General features: G+C 41.5%; 1 protein-coding gene across 3 annotated transcripts in view; it reads left to right on the forward strand.

Moving 5' to 3' along the window:
- The window catches only part of mre11a (MRE11 homolog A, double strand break repair nuclease), a 115923-nt gene extending 104505 nt beyond the window's left edge, over positions 1 to 11418 (forward strand). For all 3 annotated transcript variants that reach the window (XM_087988021.1, XM_043691497.2, XM_087988020.1), the window contains 2 exons: positions 811 to 895; positions 10546 to 11418. In XM_087988021.1, coding sequence (XP_087844147.1) covers positions 811 to 895; positions 10546 to 10599 — 139 coding nt within the window. In that variant the 3' untranslated portion in view covers positions 10600 to 11418. The remainder of the gene's footprint in view (positions 1 to 810; positions 896 to 10545) is intronic.
- Positions 11419 to 21326: the final 9908 nt, after the last annotated feature.

Consider the following 21326-nt stretch of genomic DNA (forward strand, 5'->3'; position numbering starts at 1 on the left):
GTTTTCAAAGTCATGTTTCTTCACTGAATTGTGGTCAGGCAACATGCAGCATTGGAGTGAAGCAATTTTCTTTACACGTTTTTTCTCCAGTTTTAAAACTTCAAAATCTGCCTGTCAGCTAAGGGAGAGAGTGCACAGATGAAGCTGTGTAAATTACATCCAGCACTGTTATACAGCAGCAATCTACATATTTTCATTGCCGCCTCAAGTTTTCAGTAGTCAGGTTCTCCACCCCCACCACTCCTTTATTTTTAGCAGATCTTCTTTCTCCAAACTGTCTTCAGGTCATCGTGGCACATTAGTGCAGTAGCAGTTTTGAAATGCCATGTTTGTCTCGTGTATGACACTAGGGCAGGAGAACCCAGGATGCCATCATTACCTGAGATGTTCTGATATCATTGTGTTTCACATAATTGGAACCTTCCAGGAGTTAAACTAGAATACAGAAGAGTTTCTGATACTGTGGGAAGGGCATTGGAAGCACCCTGTGAACAAACACAGGATGAAGACCAGTCCTGTGCTCAGGTTAAGGTTGAACCATTAAAAGTTGTTTGACTGCGCTGACATATGATCAAAAGAGCTGAATTCTCAAGAGGTGAGAGTGACTGCCCTTGAGGTCAAGGCAGCATTAGACCAAGTGTGGTATCAAGGAGGGTTAGCAAAACTGAAGTGAAGGAATTGGTGCTATCCACTACATCACAAGACCACCTCTATAGAAATGTATGTGTTTTTCATGAAACAACCCTTTTTGAATTTCAAACAGATAATTATTCCAGTTGTTGATTTGTGATCTTTTTTTCATTTAAAAAGGAATTCAAGTGGATCAGGATCTTTCAGTAGAAGAGGTTCACAAAACCAGTCTAAAGGAGTAACTTTTTATGATGACGATGAAGAGGTAATTTCTAGTTTTATTCCTCTTGATTGTTCATTTATTGATGGTATTCAGCAGGTCAGGCAACATCTGGAGTGAAACAGAGGTAATGTTTCGGGTGAATGGGTTTTTTTTTCATCAGAACAGCTGAATTGAATTCCATCTGCTACCTTGTCTGTGCATTCTGTTACATACCTCAAGTTCAGTAGCATTGAATTTTGAAGTTTTAACCTGTATTGCACAATTCAAATCATTAATACTAATCAACTAAGGAACTGTTGTAGCACTGACCCTTCACTAACATCACTGACTAGCATCTTCCATCTAAACAAATGACCATTTACCACACCTCTCTGTTCTATTCTTTTTCTGTCTTTTTTAAGGCAATGTAGACCTCTCTATTGCATAAGCTTCAATTTTGTTACCCTGTCTCCTATCTAATACTTTGTCATCCTTTTCTTCAAAGTATTCAATTATGTTAGAATATAATCTGCCTTTTTACAGATTTGAGTTAATTAGACTCTCTCAAAGTCTGTTTTATCCGTACTGTTGTCTCTAAACTTTATCCACCATTGACATTAAACTGATTAATTCTTTTACTAAGTCTGTCCTTGCAACTTTTCTTGATTTTAATGTTGTCACATTGGGAGGTGAATGCTGCTATGATTTAGTCGAAAGCTTTTGAAATGCTGGTACTCAACTTCTAACACCTTTTACACTTAAAAGAACCAATACTGCTTGGTTGTTGTTCTTCATTTGGCTTTGTGGCAGGTGAGAGATTCTGAATGTTTGAAAGTGTTGTCCACCTGAAAGATGGCATAATATTGATGATGAAATTGGATGATATTCAGTGCAGAGAGGTGTGTGTGGTGATGCACTTTGGTGCAAAGAGCGTGGAGGTGGGATACTATTCTAAAGGGTGTGCTGGAGCAGAGTGTCCTGTGTGGATATATACATAAGTTATTAAAGGTGGCAGGACAGGTATGGAAGATCTGTTGATAAAAAGAAAGCATAAGGGTTCAAACTTTACATGGTGGGAGAATTTGGAACTGAATTTCTCAGCAGCATATGATTGAAATGAGTTGACTGATTTTTGTTATACAGAGTGTTGCAGCTACATGATGGTTGCAAATATTAGCTTGTATTTTGCAAATCATGCTTAATTTTAGTTTAGTTTTCACACCAATAATCAAAACTCTGCAACTTTTAATGATCATGCTTTAATAAATTCCACTGAAACATACTTGACAATAGCTAAAACTAGGTTTCCAAACCAATATATGGGAAACGTAGTATCACTTTGACAAGGCATTTGAAAAATATTTTAATATTTGAACATGCGCAGTTTGTTGTTAGAGCATGCTGTGATATGTAAAGCATAATTAATTTTGTGCAGTTTGGTTTATTTCACATCAGTATTTACTGTGGATAAGGTCATGAAAACTTGAGGAAGTAAATGATGTCTTGAAAAAGGTTCACATTACAGAAGGAGTACTGGAGGTTTTAAAATGCATAAAGGTAGACAAATCCCCAGGACCCTAGAACTACTTGAGAAGCTAGGGAAAAGGTTGCTGGAAACTTTCCTGAAATGATTGTTGATACAAACATGGTTGAGGTGTTGGAAGACTGGAGGTTGGCTAATGTGGCATTTTATATGAGAGGCTGGAAGGAAAAGCCAGTGAGCCTTAAGTCAGTGGTGGGTAATGTTGGAAGGGATTGAGGGACAGATTTACATCCCTTTTTGGAAAGGCAGCGACTGATTAGGCATAGTGCATGGGAGATAGTGTCTCAGGAACTTGAATTTTCTGAAGAGGTGACATTGGTTAGGCCACTGTTGGAATATTGCGAGGACTTCTGGTCTCCTTCCTATGTGAAACTTGAAAGGGTTCAGAAAAGATTTACAAGGATGTTGCCAGGGTTGGAAGATTTGAGCTATAGGTAGAGGCTGAACAGGCTGGGGCTGTTTTCCCTGGAGTGTCGGAGGCTGAGGGGTGACCTTATAGAGATTTACAAAATTGAGGGGTATGGATATGATAAATAGGCAAAGTCTTTTCCCTGGGGTCAGGGAATCCAGGACTAGAGGGCATAGGTTTAGGGTGAGAGGGGAAAGATATAAAAGAGACCTAAAGGGCAACATTTTCACGCAGAGGGTGGTACGTGTATGGAACGATCTGCCAGAGGAAGTGCTGGAGGCTGGTACAATTGTAACATTTAACAGGCATTTGGATGGGTATATGAATAGGAATGGTTTGGAGGGATATGGGCCGGGTGCTGGCAGGTGGATTGGGTTGGGATATCTGGTCAGCATGGACGGGTTGGACCAAAGGCTCTGTTTTCGTGCTGTAGATCTCTATGACTTTATGACTCTATGATTGAAGGCAGAGCGCTAAACAGCGTGTATCTGGACTTCAGCAAAGCAATCAACAAGGTTCTCCATGATAAACTGGTTAGTATATAGTTAGATCGTATGACATGGGACCAAGGGGAGCTAGTCAATTGAATAAAAATTGGCTTAGAGGTAGGAGACAAAGGGGATAGAGGATTGCTTTTTGAACTGGAGGCCTGTGACCAGTGGTGTGCCACAAGGAACTGCCTTCAATTTATGTAAATGATTTGGATCTGAATGCAGGAGGCATGATTGGTGTGAAGAAAGCATGGCTTTAGGAGGTTACTTTGCTCTGACCTTTTGTTTTAATGAAAGGTATTAAGTGTCCAGTGGTCTACTAGAATAGACAGCTTGTGAAGCCTTGGAATTTTTTTTAAAAGTTGGAACAATAGAAGCAGCCTATATAGATGTGGTCAAGCTCTCACTGAACTGGGATTTTTAATTTTAGCTTTCAGCAGTTCATAGTTTTTGCTGGGGTCTCAGCAGCATTGTAGGTTGCAGAAAATCTTTCCTGGCTGCTATGTCCTGTCAGAATTTTCTCTTGATTTTGTTTCTTCTTGGGCTATGGGAATTGCATGTGAGACAATCTGTTTCCTGAATTTGCCTTTTGCCAAGGTTGTGTTTATGGCATGTTACTATATTGAACAGTTAATTTAGTATTATTCTGTTAAGCTTTCCAATAGAATAAAGTCATCCTAATTCCGTTTTTTTTTTGTATTTTAACCATAGTGGATGTATCAAGTGTGTTTTTGGTCAAACCACTGGATTTAAGACAATCAAGTTGCATCTAGAACACAACACCTTACATTTACCTTTTTAAAATAAGAAACAGTTAGGGTCCGAGCTATCTTCTGAATATTTTGAGGGGGTTTGGTCTTACTATAACAATAGTAAGTTATAAATGACACCAAAATAGGTGATATAGTGGGCATTGAAGATTGAGTACAATGTGCCAGTGAGGTGAGGAGTGGCAGATGAATTTGAATTTAGATAGATGTGAGGTGTTGCATTTTGATAAGACAAACCAGGGCAGGACTTTTACACTTAATGGTAAGGTCCTGGAGAGTGTTGCCAGGCAAAGACTTGAGGTGCAGGTGTATAATTCCTTGAAATTGGAGCTGCAATAGACACGATGGTGAAGAAGGCGTTTAGCATGCTTGCCTTCATTGGTCAGAATATTGCAGATAGAAATTGAGATGTCATGGTGCAGCTGTACAGGACATTGAGACTGCTTTTAGACTACTGTGTGCATTTCTGGTTGTCCTTTTTATAAGAAGGATGTTGGTAAACTTGAGAGGGTGCTGAAAAGATTGAAGGATATTGCCAGGACTGGAGGGTTTGAGTTATGGGGAGAAGCTGTATACACAGGGGCTATTTTCCCTGGAGCTGAGGGTGACCTTTAGAGGTTTATAAAATCATGCTAGCATGGTTGGGAGAATAGTCAAGATTTTTTTCCTAAGGTGGGAAAGTCCAAAACTAGAGGACGCAGATTTAAGGTGAGAAGGAAAAGATTAAAAAGGGGTAACTTTTTCACCATACGGTGGTGAGGTAGAACACCAGAGGAGGCGATGGAAGCAGGTACAATACAACATTTGAAAACCATCTGGATGAGTATATGAATAGGGAAGGATTTAGAAGGACTGGAGAATTGATGTTTGAAACATTGATTCTCCTGCTTCTCAGATGCTGCCTGACCTGCTGTGCTTTTCCAGCACCACATTCTCTACTCTAATCTCCAGCATATGCAGTTCTCACTTTTGCGTAGGGTTTAGAGGGAGATGGGCCAAATGTTGGCAAATATGACTAGGTCTGATTGGGATGTCATGTCGGCACAGATGAGTTGGACCAAAGGGTCTGTTTCTGAGCTGTATGACTCAATGACTCTATGGTTACTGTGCCTCTCGGCAATCAATTTTAAGTCTGTGTGTAACATAGGAACAGTTTAGTTGGGCATGATCTTTTCCATCTCTACATAAATATGAAATGTAGTAAGTCTGTTAATAGAGAGGCCACTTGTTTAACAACAGGCACAATTAATGCACATTTTAGCACCTTTTCTGAGAATATCTTGGCTATCTGTAACTTCCATTGTTCTGCCATGCTTTTTAAAGTAGATCACTGCAGTTGCATTTTTTAGTGTTGGATAGGCAAAATAAGCTGCCATTATCGTATTTATCACAATTATGTCTACCTATTCACTATATTTCAAATCAGTTGGGCCGAAGCAAACATTGATCTTGCAGGAAGAAGCTACTGTTTGTATACTTGTATATTTAGACTTAATGTTGATTAGTTTAATTTGATATGATGCAAAAAAATGCCTTAAGAATACTTACTAATATTTGTTATAACCAGCAATCTAAATCAAATTTTTTGTGCATTTGAAATTCTGAACGTACCAATGAGTGCACAAAAGGTTTTTCATTAGTTTCCAACCAGCAATAAACTTGCTAGCAGTTATGTCATTATTTCGATGCTGAACAGAGTAATAAAGATTCTTAATATAATGAGAGGGATCCTATCAATTAAGATGTGGAAGTGCCAGTGGTGAACTGGGGTGGACAAAGTCAGAAGTAACACGATGCCAGGTTTTAGTCCCAACAGGTTTATTTGAAATTGCAAGTTTTCGGAGCACTGCTCCTTTTGTCAGATTCTTCCTATGCTGCCAGGAGGAAATGGCACCCACAAGAGTGTGTTAGTAAAACAACATATTGGAAATATATTCAGACTTTCTATTGAGGTTCTTCCATTTTTGTTTTGAGACCTACCTAATAATTAGTTATAGTCATACAGCACAGAAACAGACCTTTTCAGTCCAACTCGTCTGTGCCAACCAAATCTGACCTAGTTCTATTGCCAGCATTTGGCCCACATCCCTCTTATTCATATACCCATCCAGGTGCCTTTCAAATGTAATTGTAACCACCTCAATTTCTAGCCAACTTGTTCCATACGTGCGCCACCATCTGCATGATATAGCTGAGTTTCATTGAAACCCCTTCTTCAACTGCCTCACTCTAATGCTGTCCTAAAATGTCAATTGTGCATGCGTCCGTCTGATGGTCTCTCATACTCTGCATACTAACTCATGACATTTCCTTGATTGATTGCGTATGTGGAACTGCACAAAACATTTCCACCACTGACACTTTTATGGATTGTACTATCAGCAATCAGCCAGACCTTTTAATGACAACGATAAGCACCTCACATTTTTAACTTGTGTACTGTAAATAGTTGTTGACCCATTGATAAAAAGAACTAAGAAATTGAAGTCACCAGTTAAGCTTTTTTTTTAACTTCCATGCTTCAATAAGTTGCAACTTTTATAAGAACCTCGGTTCTCAGCCAAACCTCATTTATAGATTAGTTGGCTGAGATACAAACTCCCTTAAAGCATTCTCTTTGGAATATATGTAGCCTGTGCCAGTAAAAATTGAAGTCGCCAGGGCCAGAATTTTGGAACTCTGTTCACTGTTTTGTAGGTCTGTGGAGTCTCCATGACTCTGCAAAAATCCAGCCTGTCATCGTTTGAATGAAACCCTGTTTCCTGATTCACATGATACAAATCTTCAGACTGCACAATTCAAAGTAGAAAGGTAAAAATTCTCTTCTTGTGGTGAATATTTATTCCTCAACCAACAACCTAGCCATTTATTTCAATATTGGTTGTGAGCCCTAAATGAATGAGAAATGACTGCCATTTTGTCTGTCTGTAAGTGATTGCATCTCAAAAGTCTTTTAATATACTGTGAAGTCAGTCATAAAGAGAGTACGGAAACAGATCTTCGGCCCATGCTGACCAGATATCATGAATTAATCTATCCCCATTTCCCAGCATTTGGTCCATGTCCCCTAAACCATTCCTATTCATATAGCCAGCCAGATGTCTTTTAAGTGTTGTTGTAATTGTCCCAGCCTCCACCACTTCCTCTGGCAGCTCATTCCATACACAACCCTCTGCATGAAAACGTTGCCCTTTTTAGGTCCCTTTTTAAATCTTTACCCTGTCATCCTAAACCTTTTTCCTCTAGTTTTGGACTCCGACCCCCATCCCAGAGAAAAGATCTTGTCTATTCACCCTATCCATACCCTTCATGGATTTATAAACCTCTATAAGGTCACCCCGCAGCCTCTGAACCTCCAGGGAAAAGAGTCCCAGCATATTTAGCTTCTCCCGATACCTCAAACACTCTCTAACTCGAGCAACATCCTTGCTAATGTTTTCTAAAATGTTTCAAGTTTCACAATATCCTTCCTATAGGAGGGAGACCAGAACTATACACATTCTTCCAAAAGAGGCCTAACCAGCCATACCATGACCTCCAACTCCTATACTCAGTGCTCTGACTAATACAGGCATAATTTTAAAGTGATTGGAGGAAGGTATAGGGGAGATGTCAGAGGTAGGTTCTTCATACCCACCACCTCTCTGTGTGTAGAATGCACCACCAGCAGTGGTAAGAGTCAGAGACATTAGAGGCATTTAAGAGACTGCTGGCCAAGCACATGGAAGGCAGTAAATTGAGGGGTATGTAACTTTATCTTGGATTAAGATAAATGCTCTGCACAAACGATGTTGGGCTGAAGGGTGTGTACTGTGCTATACTCTGTTCTATATCAAATGCTGCCTTCACTATCATATGTACCTGCGATTCTATTTTCAAGGATCTATGACCCTGCATTCCAAGGTCTTTTTCAACAACACCCCCCAGACCTTACCCTTAAGTGTGCAAGTCCAGTCCTGATTTGCCTTTCCAAAATGCAGCACCCCACTTTTTATCTAAATTAAACTCCATTTGTCACTCCTCTGCCCATTGGCCCATTTGATCAAGATCCCATTGCACTCTGAGGTAACCTTCTTCGTTGGCCGCTACACCTACAATTTTGGTTTCCTCCCACCATCCAAAATGTGCAGGTTAGGTGAATTGGCTGTGCTAAATTGCCTCCTATGTTCACATCCAATCACTTATATAAAACAACAAAAAGAAGTGGACCCAACACCAATCCTTGTGGCACACAACTTGCCTTTCAGACTGAGGCTTGTGACAACCTTCCACCACTCCCTCTGTCTTCTACCTTCGAGCCAGTTCTGTATCCAAATAGCTAGATCTCCCTGTATTCCATGTGGATGTTAATAGGTCTACCATGAGGAACCTTGTCAAACATCTTATTGAAGTCTGTAGATCATGTCCACTCTGCCCTCATCAATCCTTTTCATTACTACTTCAAAAAACTGTCAGGTTAGTGAGACATGATTTCCCATGCACAAAGCTTTGACCATCCCTAATCAGTCCTTACCTTCCCAAATACATGTAAATCCTGTCTCTCCGGATTCCCTCCAACAACTTGCTCACTACTGAAGACAGGTTCACTAGTCTATAGTTCACTGGCTTTTCCTTACCACCTTCTTAAATAGTAGCATGAAGTTAACCAACCTCCAATCTTCCAACACCTCACCTGTGACTATCAGTGATACAAATATCTCAGCAAGGAGCCTAGCAATCACTTCCCTAGCTTCCCACAGATTTCAGTGATACATACACCTGATCAGGTCCTGGGGATTTTATCCACCTTTTATGCATTAAGACATCCAGCACCACCACATCAGTAATTTTGACATTTTTGAGATGTCACCACTTATTTCCCCCATAATCTTTATCTTCCCTGCCCTTCTCCCTGATTCAAAATACTCATTTAGTATCTCCCCCTCCCCCATTTGCTGCCTCACTGTACCAGGGATCCAGGTTCGATTCCAGCCTCTGACTCTGTGTGGAGTTTGCACATTCTCTGTGTCTGTGTGGGTTACCTCCCACCATCCAAAATGTGCAGACTACGTGAATTGGCTGTGCTAAATTTCCCATAGTGTTCAGGGATGTGTAGGTTAGGTCAGGGGTAAATGTAGAGTATTAGGGTAGGGGGAATGGGTCTGGGAGGATTACTCTTCAGAGCGTTGATGTGGACTTGTTGGGCCAAAGGGCCTGTTTCCACACTGCAGGATTCTGATTCCTGCAGTTCCACACATAGGGCTGCCTTGCTGATCTTTGAGGGGCCCTATTCTCTCCCTAGTTATCCTTTGTCCTTAATGTATTTATAATATCTGTTTGGATTCTCCTGAACCCTCTTTGCCAAAGCTATCTCATGTCTTTTTTTTTGCCCTCCTAACTTCCCTCTTGAGTATTCTCCTACAGCCTTTATACTCTAAGGATTCTCTCGATCTCTGCTATCTCTACCTTTGTGTCTCTTCCTCCTTTTTTCATGTGCTGTTGTTTTGATCTTTTTCCCAAAGTACCAAAACAGTGCAACAGCTTATAAAACAGTAATCAATGCTCCTGTAATGTGAGGAAATCAGTTTCAACACTGTACCTCAAAGTATGTCTTACAGCCACAATTTTTTTCTTGTCATCCATCTTAGATTACCAAGAGTTTTGGTAAGTCCAAACATGTAAAAGATGCGACCTTTAACATGCTCTTTCTTGGACTGAACCTTTGGGCCTTCATTCCAGCCTGTTCTTTTAGTATGGCAATTATTTTCCCCACACCTTATTCTATTTTCTACAATAAACTGGTTCATGTTTGTATTTCATAAATTAAGTTATTGAAAGTAGCATTAAGATGAAATGCTTTTCTGTAGACTAGACTATATAAAGAAGATAGCACTCAGTCATAAATGACTATCTATTTTAGTGCATTGGAGTTGTTGAAACAACAAATCAACATATTTTTGAAATCACACTTATACATTTTACTGGGTAATCCCTTTTTTAATTGGCTAAAGACATCTTGACTTTTTGGATATTGTATCTATTGTTAATCCGGAAATAACAAACTGAGTTTACCAAAATAACACTTTTGCATGTCAAACATTCTACTTCTAAGCATTAATTCTTAATGTTAATGTACCTACTGGTAGAAAATGAGGAAGGAAGATGCTGGTGATCAGAGTCAAGAACATGGTGCTGGAAAAGCACAGCAGATCAGGCAGCATCCGAGGAGCAGGAGGTTTCCTGATAAAGGGCTTATGCCCAAAACGTCAGATCTGTGCTTTTTTTTCCAGCGCAACATTTTCGACTGTTAATGTACCTACGTCTTTTTAATGTTGACCACTATACTAGTTTAAAGGTTAATTGCTTATTTTAAATGAGAATATTGAATAAACATCTAATTGATTTGAATTTCTGGCAGACACATCCTAATTGATGTGGTGTTTAGATTACCGGAATTTTAGATCACTTATGTTGAGAGAGATTTATTCTAATTTATATCTACCTTATGTATTTGTTCCCAGGATGAATTTGATCCCTTTAAAAGTTCTGCAACCGCCAAAGGAAACAGAAGATAACAACTAGTCAAACCCTCATAATGTGCTGATGGTTTATATTCTGGAAGATTTTGTTAATGGTTTCAGTGACAATAAATATATAACGAAAGATTTTTCAAAACTGTTCTTGCTTAAGCATGTTATCTGACACATAATTAGATAGCTAAGTGGATGTGAATACAGTACTTTGATTTTTGCGTATTTACAGAACTGTTTTCCATCTATAGATCTATATTCAATGTGAATCCTTTTTTAATTTTAAAAAAACTTAAATGTTTTGCCTGGTAGCTTTGGGGTGGTTTAATCCACTGAATAGTCTTTACTTAATGTTAATGAATCTGCAAGAGGTTGAAGAAGGATTGCTCTTGTGTAAATGTTCTGAAACTTAAACTCTTTGATATTTTACATATTTCACATATTAGACTTCTTAGAGCCTTGTATTAAATACCCATTTTAATATGTGCATGGGGATCTTTAAAACTTGAATGTGTATTATTTTTATAAAATTTAAAAGCATCAATATTGACCTTTAGGGTGTAGATTTCCCACCTGAGAAACAGTCTGCAATGTTTTGAAGTGGGGTGGGATGTGGAAGACAGTTTAATACTGTATCCTGGGTAAAGAAGAAAAACACTGAATTACGGTAAAGGAAATTAACGGATAACAGCACGAGACACAAGAATGAAATACTGGTAGTAAATTTTATTTGTACATAGTGGTAGGAAAATCTAACATGACAAAGATTCATTGAAATCCTGCAAAATCGCACTGTTCAATGTCGTGGCCTGGTAAAATGGCATACTTAATGAAACATTTATTAAATTCTGCCAAATTCTTCCATTTTCTTCCCATTTACTTTATGTAATGAATCACAACAACATTGACACATTTGTCAAAGAATTAAAGGTTTATGTAGCTAATATATCTCTTTTTTTTTAAATTCAGGCATGGCACAATTAAAATGATTAACTTCTTAATGATATTAACCTTTGCATGTATAGTGAACAAAGTTTGAGAAGTACTGATAGACTTAGTGCTGGTCTGACTGACTGAATCAAAACGTGCTGTAGTAAACCAAGTGGTCTAAGTAGAGTTATGAATGAAGGAATAGAGACACAATATTGTACTTAATGTACGATGAATGGAGTTATTGTGATGAATGTGACTTCATTTGTGCGTTGATGGGAATATGAAGTTTTCTTTATAAGAAGTTTATAATGCAATATAGCAGGATTTACTTTTACATGAGATATATGGAAAATACAAGATTTTTTTTGGCCAAAAATAAGGGGTTGACTTTTACGTGAGATCGACTTTTGCATGAGTATATATGGTGGTTGGCAACAGGAGATATGCAGCCCCTTCCTATCACCACAGGATTAAGTTGTAGGAGCTCAAGCTCAAGCTCCACCCTCCTGGCCATTACCGATTTAGGCCCTCAATAACCAATTAATATCTCCTCATGCCACCACTAAGTGACTGTATTTCCAAAAGGAGAGAACACTGACAGCTGTTTGGTAAAATGGGGTAACTTACCTGCCATGTTTGGGGGCAGATGAGCATTTAGCCTTTGCCTTGGTCAGTACCAATCATGGGTATTAGGGAATGCAAATGAGGGAAGCTGAAAGCCACTTCCCTGTCCTTGCCTTAAACCCTGTTTCCCCATGACCAACCCTGAGATGCCTCACAGAAGTAACTTATTTTGCCAACTGTTCCTGAACTTGAGTTGCTATTCCACCCCCTAGCCTCAACCTCTGAAGCAGCAGGTGTCTGTTGGCCTTGCATTTTCAGTCAAGGCAGGACATTATTGTCTAAAGATTTGATTCAGCAAAAATCCACCAGATGACAGATGGGTGCTAGATCCCCTTGCACTACCAATTGCATGGGGTGACAATCCAGTGTTTTGTGCCCACCAGCACACTTCAACAAAAAAATCAAAAGATTTTACTCTTAAATATAGCTTCTTCCCATCCATACGGGACAATGGGCAGCCAGACATCACCAGCAATCCCGAATCCATTGCAACCTCTTTTGCTTCATCCAAAGTGGTTTCATAATTGTGAAGGTTCTCCTTAAATATACCTTGCCAAGCATTCTTTAGCTTGTCAAACTACTGGTGTTTGTTCTGCTGCCATCCTGACATGCCATTCCATACATCTGGGAGATGAAATCAATGTCTTGTCATTCTCAGTTATCTCTCTGTTACAAGATCCTGTAGGTGTCTGTAACCAATCCTCTGTAATATTTCATTATTAATGAGGAAGAAGAAGGCATATAATGAATACTAGAATAATAGTACTTAAACATAGGCGAGAAGCTAGGGCTGAAATAAGGAAGGCTAAGAGGAAGCATGAGCTGTAAAATGTGTTGCTGGAAAAGCGCAGAAGGTCAGGCAGCATTCAAGGAGCAGGAGAATCGACGTTTCGGGCATAGCCCTTCTTCAGGAATGAATCTCCAGCATCTGCAGTCCTCGCTATCTCCTAAAAGGAAGCATGAGGAAAGGATGTCAGGCTCCACTAAAACAAATGATAAAATGTTCTTCAAACATATTAATAGTAAAAGATTAGTGAAGGATAGAGTGGGGCTTATAAGGAGCAAGTAAGGTAAGTTGCTCAATGAAGCAAAGGACGTGGCAAAAGTACTAAACGAATATGTTGTTTGACCAAATTATAAGATGATAATGGCCGAGTTGAAATTATGGGTGTTGAGCAACTGAACAGAATAGTGATAGGTAAAAACGTGGTGCTAAAAAGGCTTGCAGCACTCCCAATAGCGATGTCGGTAAGACCGGATGAGACGCATCCTAGTTTGCTGAGATACTTAATGGAGCAAATTGCGAAGCTAGTGACAGACATTTTCCAGGCCTGAACAACGGATTAGTTGCAGGAGAACTGGAGGATTGCAAATGTTACAACCTTGTTTAAAGGACAAAATGTAATCCAGGAAACTATAGTCCTGTTAGTTTGACATCACTGAGGTTAAAGTGATGGAGGCCATAAGATTGGGTTAGGTAAATGTACACTTAAAAAAAAATACTGGACAGTCAAGAGCAAGTCATGTCTGACAAATATAATTGAGTCCTTTGATAAGATGTCACAGACGATGGATGGGAGTAGTGCTGTGGACTACTGTTATATTTTATGTGTGGACTTTCAGAAAGTATTTGATACAGTGCGAAATGGCAGGTAGGTTAGTAATTTTGAAATGTTTGGGACTGATGAATCCTTGGTGTAGAAGCAAAACCATGCCAACAACTCTTTCCCTCACCCCCCACACCACCCCTCTGACCAAGGAGGCAGGCAGGATTTTTTTTTGTACCCAACTTACTGAAGGCCTGAAACAACAAATTCTAATGATTACCTAAAAGTGTGGTAAATAAACATACCCAAATTGTGGCCCAAGATATGCTGACTTCAAGGAGAGGCTCTTGGCTCTCACTAATCTGTAGGAGTGAAACCCCTCATCCTGACCGGGAACAAAGACTCAGGAGGCGAGCAGGATTCAGGCACGTGGCAGTGTTTACTCTTATTGAAGCAGTCACCAGTTCATGCAGGGATAAGGCCAAAGATCTCTCCCAAATCTGACCTCGATGTGAGAACCCAGTTGTTCTTTTAATCTTTGATCTCTCTTTCGATATTAGCTAATGACACTGTAGTGCTTACAATTAAATACAACAGTTTTATACATTTTGTGTTACAACAATCACACGTGGTCACTGTGCCTTTTCCCTTATTCTATATATCCAATCCTGTGAAACACGTAATCAATGATGGACACTCATGTGGACAGATCTGTGTTCCCACGATCTCATGATGTTTAACACACATTGTGATCTTCAGGCCTAGGGATCTTCCTATGCATCCTATTAACTCACATTCCAAAGTTACTGGCTGTACTTCTTCGAACATGTCCCAGAACTTGCTTATATCTAAGGATAGCTTGAATCCTTTTGCCCATTATATTCCTTTCATATCTCTATCAAATTCTGTTTCTCCTTTTATATTTTACCACTGCCCTAATTACGTATAAAATGTACAACAGACAACTGGTTCTAACTAATTGCTATTAGATTGGTAACATTCATTTCTATTGTAAAATTAGTTATACGTGAGGTTTTGTAATTACCTCGACTGTTAGCACTCTTTAACTATGAGCTTCAAGCCATTTGTTTCTCATGGGATATGCCAGGTGAGACTACCTAACTTTCACATCTATGTTTAAATCTTTTCCCAATGCTTTTTAGTTATCAATGTATCTTCTTGTTTACTTGTGTCTATAATTATGTTGCAATTTATCTCTGAGATTATCTGAACAATCTTTAACTAAAATCTATTTCTTAGTAATTTTAAAAAAAGCTCTAATTACTGCAAAATAACTTCAGCTGTTTTTATAGCTGTATGATGAGTTAGGCTGACAGTCTTATGGATTGAGGTTTATTGGCCTTATTCTGACTGATTTTTTTCATCTAATGGGACAACATATTTTCATTAATGAGACTGGAAACAATTACTTGTTGTAGTTTAATGAACTTCTTTAATCCTTCAGATGTTTACAAGCCACAGTCACTAGTTCATCTGTGTTGGTTGGTAGAGGTTTACCTCCTCCTTTAATGTTTGTAACAAATCTTCAGACAGTCGATCTTGGAACATTTCTGATCAAGCTTGTCTCTACCAACACTCCTTTCAGCTGTTGTTCATGCAATGCTCCCTTTTGCCTTGGAATAACCCCTTCTCAAAGATACCATTGTTTCACTTAAATACTGCAGCAGGCTTTTAATTGTGTTTTAATCAGTGTGTCAGCTATTTTATATCAAATATGGGCAGCTCCAACAGATTTCCCCCCCCCCCCCCCAACCCTTTGACCCTAGGTCAGATTATGGCCATAGGGACATTATTAACGAAAAGTCCAAAGCAAAATCCATGAGTAGTCTCCTTTCGGCAATGTTGCATCTACGAGCCTATTCCCGCCATATAGTGAGCTGGTCATTTTCTTTAGTCATTCCACTAGAAGTCTGTTGTTTTGGTGGTACGTAGCAGGGCTACCTTCTTAGTCTGTGGCTCTTCCGCAGTCATTTTCTTCATTATTGTAACGAATTACTTGAGGAAGCCATAAACAGGAAAATACAGACATAACTAATACCATCAAAATTACTGTTATCGGGACAATAAGCATTCCCCAGGGTCCCAGCCACCCTGCTACCCAACTCCATAGGGTTGAAGATGGGTGTTGTTTAAGTTTGTTCATTTCTTTTAAGATGTGATCAGCTAAATCGGTAATTTCCTCCAAATTGTTGGGGATATATATAACGATTTCAGGGTACTAGTGTTGTTGGAACATTCCCTCACTTGTGCGCTTCCTGAAGGTCAACCAGGTATCATTGTGAATTGATGACAAGCTGGGGTGATGATGTATGTCTGAGTGCAGTTACTAATTCCCACTTCTAGCCCTCTAGGATCCATTTTTTTCTCACAACTCACACCATTGGGCTTCCCTATTTCTGAAGTGCTAGTCCGTGTGACAAAGGGGGCTATTGTGAGGATTAGTACCAGCCAACAAAGGCAGTCAGGTCCTGCTGACTTCTACTGGACCCAGTAGTGGATGGTATGGATGCTATATTTTCCTGCCCCATTTGGGCATTTATATCCTTCCCCGAAACCATGTCCTGTACTACTATTCTGTCTCAATATCCATTCAACTAGTTCCAACACATTAAAGGGGTTGAGCCGCCCTTAGGATGTGTTGGGATGTGTGAACAATTTCAGCAGTGGGAGACATTAATATGTTTGGTATAAGCAAATAATCTATACAAAAGTATGATAACATTAAGTTCCTGTCTCGCCATGTTTCTGTTAGTCTCTAATAAAATCAAAATTGAGAGGAGCCTACAGAGGATTAGCATCTTCATGCTTATGCTAATATCAGTAATATTCTTAATTACAATCAACCTTGCCCAACTGCGTCACATGTATTTAGATTACCTAGTGTGGAAACAGGCCCTTTGGCCCGACCATCCGAAGAGTAACCCACCCAGATCCATTTCCCTCTGACTAATGCATCTAACACCATGGACAATTTAGCATGGCCAATTCACCTGACCTGCACATCTTTGTGACTGTGGGTGGAAAGCCACACAGACACTGGGAGAATGTGCAAACTCCACACAGACAGTCACTGGAGGCTGGAATCGAACCTGGGACCCTGCTGCTGTGAGGCAGCAGTGCTAACCACTGAGCCACCGTGCTGCCCTAACAAATGACTTTAATCATTTCCACCTGCCATCCAGGGGTTGAGGATCCTGTTCCAAGTGCCTGTCAGTGATCAATTGGTGAGGGCCCTTAAAACCTGCAAAAGGGAGAGATGAGAGAGAGGGAACATACTAGACGAGCAGGATGGAATGTTATTAGTTTCTATATACTCTTAGCTAGGTAGGATTATTTTCATAATTAAGTGCACTCCTGTTACCTGATAATATTACCTCATGATGTCTGTCCCTTCGGGGGTCCCTTGCTTGGCATTGTTTTCACCAAACCCTTTGATCCTGGGGCTTGCATTTTTGTTTGTCCTAGGCATTCCTCAAACTCTCAGTCATTGAGAAGCTACTGGTCTTGTGCCTGCCCATGAAGTATGTGTAAATGTTCACAGAGGGATTTTACGTAATCCTAGACCTGAAGATAAGAATCTTTATGATGTGGAAACAGGCCCTTCGGCCCAACAAGCTCATACCAACCCTCAGAAGAATATCCTACCCAAACCCATTCCCCTACCAATCTCCATTTATCCCTGACTAATGCACCTAATTATGCATCCTTGAACACTATGGGCAATTTTGCATGGCCAATTCACCTAACCTGCACATCTTTGGACGGTGGAAAGAAACACATGCAGACACGGGGAGAATGTGCCAACTCCATGCAGTCACCTGAGGCTGGAATCAAACCAGATCTTGTTGCTGTGAGGCAGCAGTGCTAACCACTGAGCTACTGTGATGCCCTACTTGTCCCTCGCTGTTAGTGAGTTCTGCTTCCCCTATAATTAGGTTCTGGGGAGTGTCATTGCTCATCTCGTAATGAGCTCAAAGAGATTTGGTCCAGTGACCCTCGAAAGCATTGCCCTTTGTACCATCAGAATGGCTTGTAGGGAAAAGGTGCATTTAACTCCTTCTCCTACCTTTGCCTTGGTCTGAGCATTTTTCAGCATTCTATTCATACCTGAGCTCTTTTGTTAGCAGGGGATATGATCTTTTATGTTATTCCCAAGAGTTTACATGCTTCCTTCAACTACTTGCCTGTGAAGTGGGTCCCTTGGTCTGATGTAATAATTTGGAAACCCCGCTTCGCCTGATTCTACTTCCTTCCCAAGATCCACAAGCCTGACTACCCTGGCCGACCCATTGTCTCAGCCTGCTCCTGCCCCACTGAACCCATCTCCACTTATCTCGATACTGTCCTATCACCCCAGTCCAAGAACTCCCCACATACATTCGAGACACCACCCATGCCCTCCAGCTCCTCCAAGACTACCGTTTCCCCAGCCCTCAATGCCTCATCTTCACCATGGACATCCAATCCCTCTACACCTCCATCCACCATGATCAGGGCCTCCAAGCCCTCCATTTCTTCCTCTCCCAATGTCCCCACCAGTACCCTTCCACTGACACACTCATTTGTTTGGCTGAACTGGTCCTCACCCTTAACAATTTCTCCTTTCAATCCTCCAACTTCCTCCAGACAAAAGGGGTAGCCATGGGCACCAGCATGGGCCCCAACTATGCCTGTCGCTTTGTTAGCTACGTAGAACAGTCCATTTTCCATTGTTACAGCAGCACCACTCCCCACCTCTTCCTCCGCTACATTGATGACTGCATCGGCACCACCCGCGAAGATGTTGAACAGTTCATCAACTTCACCAACACATTCCACCCCAACCTTAATCCTTGACACCTCCCTTCCCTTCCTGGATCTCTCCATCTCCATCACTGACGACTGACTCAACATTGACATTTTTCACAAACTCATCGACTCCCACAGCTACCTGGATTACACCTCTTGCTGCAAAAATGCTATCCCGTATTCCTAATTCCTCCGCCTCTGCTGTATGTGCTCCCAGGAGGACCAGTTCCACTACAGATGGCCTCCTTCTTTAAAGGCCATAATTTCCCTTCCCATGTGGATGAAGATGCCCTCCAATGCATCTCATCCACGTCCTGCACCTCCGCCCTCAAGCCCCACCCCTCCAACCGCAACAAGGACAGAACCCCTCGGTCCTCACCTTCCACACCACCAACCTCTGCATAAACCGCATCATCCGCTGACATTTCCACCACCTACAAATGGACCCCACCACCAGGGATATATTTCCCTCCCCACCGCTATTCGCTTTTCGCAAAGACTGTTCCCTTCGTGACTACCTGATCATGTCCATGCCCCCCAACAACCCACCGTCCCCACCTGGCACCTTCCCCTGCCACCGCAGGAATTGCAAAACCTACGTCCACATCTCCCCACTCCCCTTCATCCAAGGCCCCAGAGGAGCCTTCCACATCCATCACAGTTTCACCTGCACATCCATAAATGTCATTTATTCTATCCGTTGCTCCCGGTGCAGTCTCCTTTACATTGGGGATACTGGATGCCTTCTCGCAAAGCACTTTAGGGAATGTCTCCCGGACACCCACACCAATCAACCCCACCGCCCTGTGGCCCAACATTTCAACTCCCCCTTCTCACTCTGCCGAGGACATTCAGGTCCTGAGCCTCCTCGACCGCCACTCACTCACCACCCGACGCCTGGAGGAAGAACGCCTCAGCTTCTGCCTCAGAACACTTCAACCTCAGGGCATCAATGTGGACTTCAGCTTCCTAATTTCCCCTCCCCCTACCTTAACCCAGTTCCAACCTGCAAGCTCAGCACCATGCTCATGACCTGTCCTACCTGCCAATCTTCCTTCCCACCTATCTACTCCACGTTCCTCTCTGACCTATCACCTTCATCCCCACTTCCATCCACCTATTGCATTCTTAGCTACCTTCTCCCCAGCTCCACACCCCTCCCATTTATCTCTCCATCTGGAGACTTCCTGCCTCATTCCTGATGAAAGGCCTTTGCCCAAAATGTCGATTTTCCTGCTCCTCAGGTGCTGCCTGACCTGCTGTGCTTTTCAAGCACCACTCTAATCTTGACTCTCCCTTGATCTGAGCCTAGTTGTATGGTAACCTCCCTCCCACCCACCTCTTTTCCCCCCCCCCCCCCCCCCCCCAACACTCCCCTACCCCAACCCCAAACATGGATATTATTTCAGCTGCCAATATTTTTGTCACCAAGGTTGCAGTACAGATCTTTGTGGGAAAGCTTTTATTTATCTGCTAAACTGGTTGACAGAATTTCTTATTCTGAGTTTGTGGGAGTGGTCCCATAAAGTCCACTTGGATGTGTTCCCATGGTCCCTGTGGACGGGACTGATGGCTCATTTTGATTTTAATTCCCTGTCCTGGTTCTGTCTGTGCACATGCAGTGCATCTCAGGCAAAATTTAGTTTTGTCTCTTCACATTCCTTTCCACCACGAGCAAATAGGTATTACCTGTGTCATTTTGTCCCTCCCTATATGTACTCATCCATGGTAAACATTGCACAGGATCTGTTGACATAATATGGGAGTGACCACCTTACTCCAAATATCATCTGCTCCTAATGCTGCTCCATCTTTAATCCATTCTGCTTTATCCTCTGAGCTGGCTTGTTGCTCTCTCACAGCTGCTATCGTTGTCACTTCTTGTTCTAACGTTGCTTTTGCTGCACTGTCTATGTAGTCATTCCCTCTCTGCTCTGGTGTCTGAATCTTTCTCTGTGCTTAAATACTGCTGCCTCCCGTGGCCAATAAATCCTTGACTAGGGTCTCATGCTGAATTACACTTCCACCTGAGGTAACATAACCTCGTCTTGTTCATCCCATCATGTAGTCACAGACTACACCGACTACTGTCTGTGTTAATGTCAAAAAGTGTGGCATTGGAAAAATACAGCAGGTTAGGCAGCATCTGAGGAGCAGGAGAGTCGACATTTCAGGCATAATTCCTTCATCAGGAATGTGGGCGGAGGGGGCTGGTTGCCCAAGGGGGCTGAGAGATAAATGGGACGGGGGTGGGGCTGAGGGGTATGTAGCTAGGAAGGTGATAGGTGGGTGATGGTAATTGGTCAGAGCAGAGGGTGGGGAGGATAGGAAGGAAGATGGACAGGTGGAAGAAGTTCAAGAGGGCAGTACCAAGTTGGAGGGTTGGATCTCGGATAAGATAGGGGAGGAGAGATGAGGAAACTGCTAAATCAACATTGATGCCATGTGGTTCGAGGGTCCCTAAGTAGAAGATGAAGCGTTCTACCTCCAGGTGTCAGCTAGCTAGAATTTGGCAGTGGAGGAGGCCCAGGACTTTCATGTCCTTGGTGGAGTGGGAGGGTGAGTTGAAGTAGTTGGCCACAGAGTGGTGGGATTATTTGGTGCATGTCCTGGAAATGTTCTCTGGAGCATTCCACAATTTGACGTCCTTTCTCCCCTCTGTAGAGGAGACCACATCAAGAGCAATGGACAAAGTAGATGAGGTAGGCAAAAGTGAGGACTGCAGATGCTGGAGATCAGAGTCTAGATTAGAGTGGTGTTGGAAAAGCACAGCAGGTCAGACAGCATTCGAGGAGCAGGAAAATTGATGTTTCGGGCAAAAGCCCTTTATCAGAGGTCTTTGGATGTGCAGGAAAATCT

The sequence above is a fragment of the Chiloscyllium plagiosum genome, unplaced genomic scaffold, assembly GCF_037043375.1.
Source record: "Chiloscyllium plagiosum isolate Xiang-an unplaced genomic scaffold, Cpla_swu_hap1 HiC_scaffold_6, whole genome shotgun sequence".
NCBI classification, from domain to species: Eukaryota; Metazoa; Chordata; class Chondrichthyes; order Orectolobiformes; family Hemiscylliidae; genus Chiloscyllium; species Chiloscyllium plagiosum.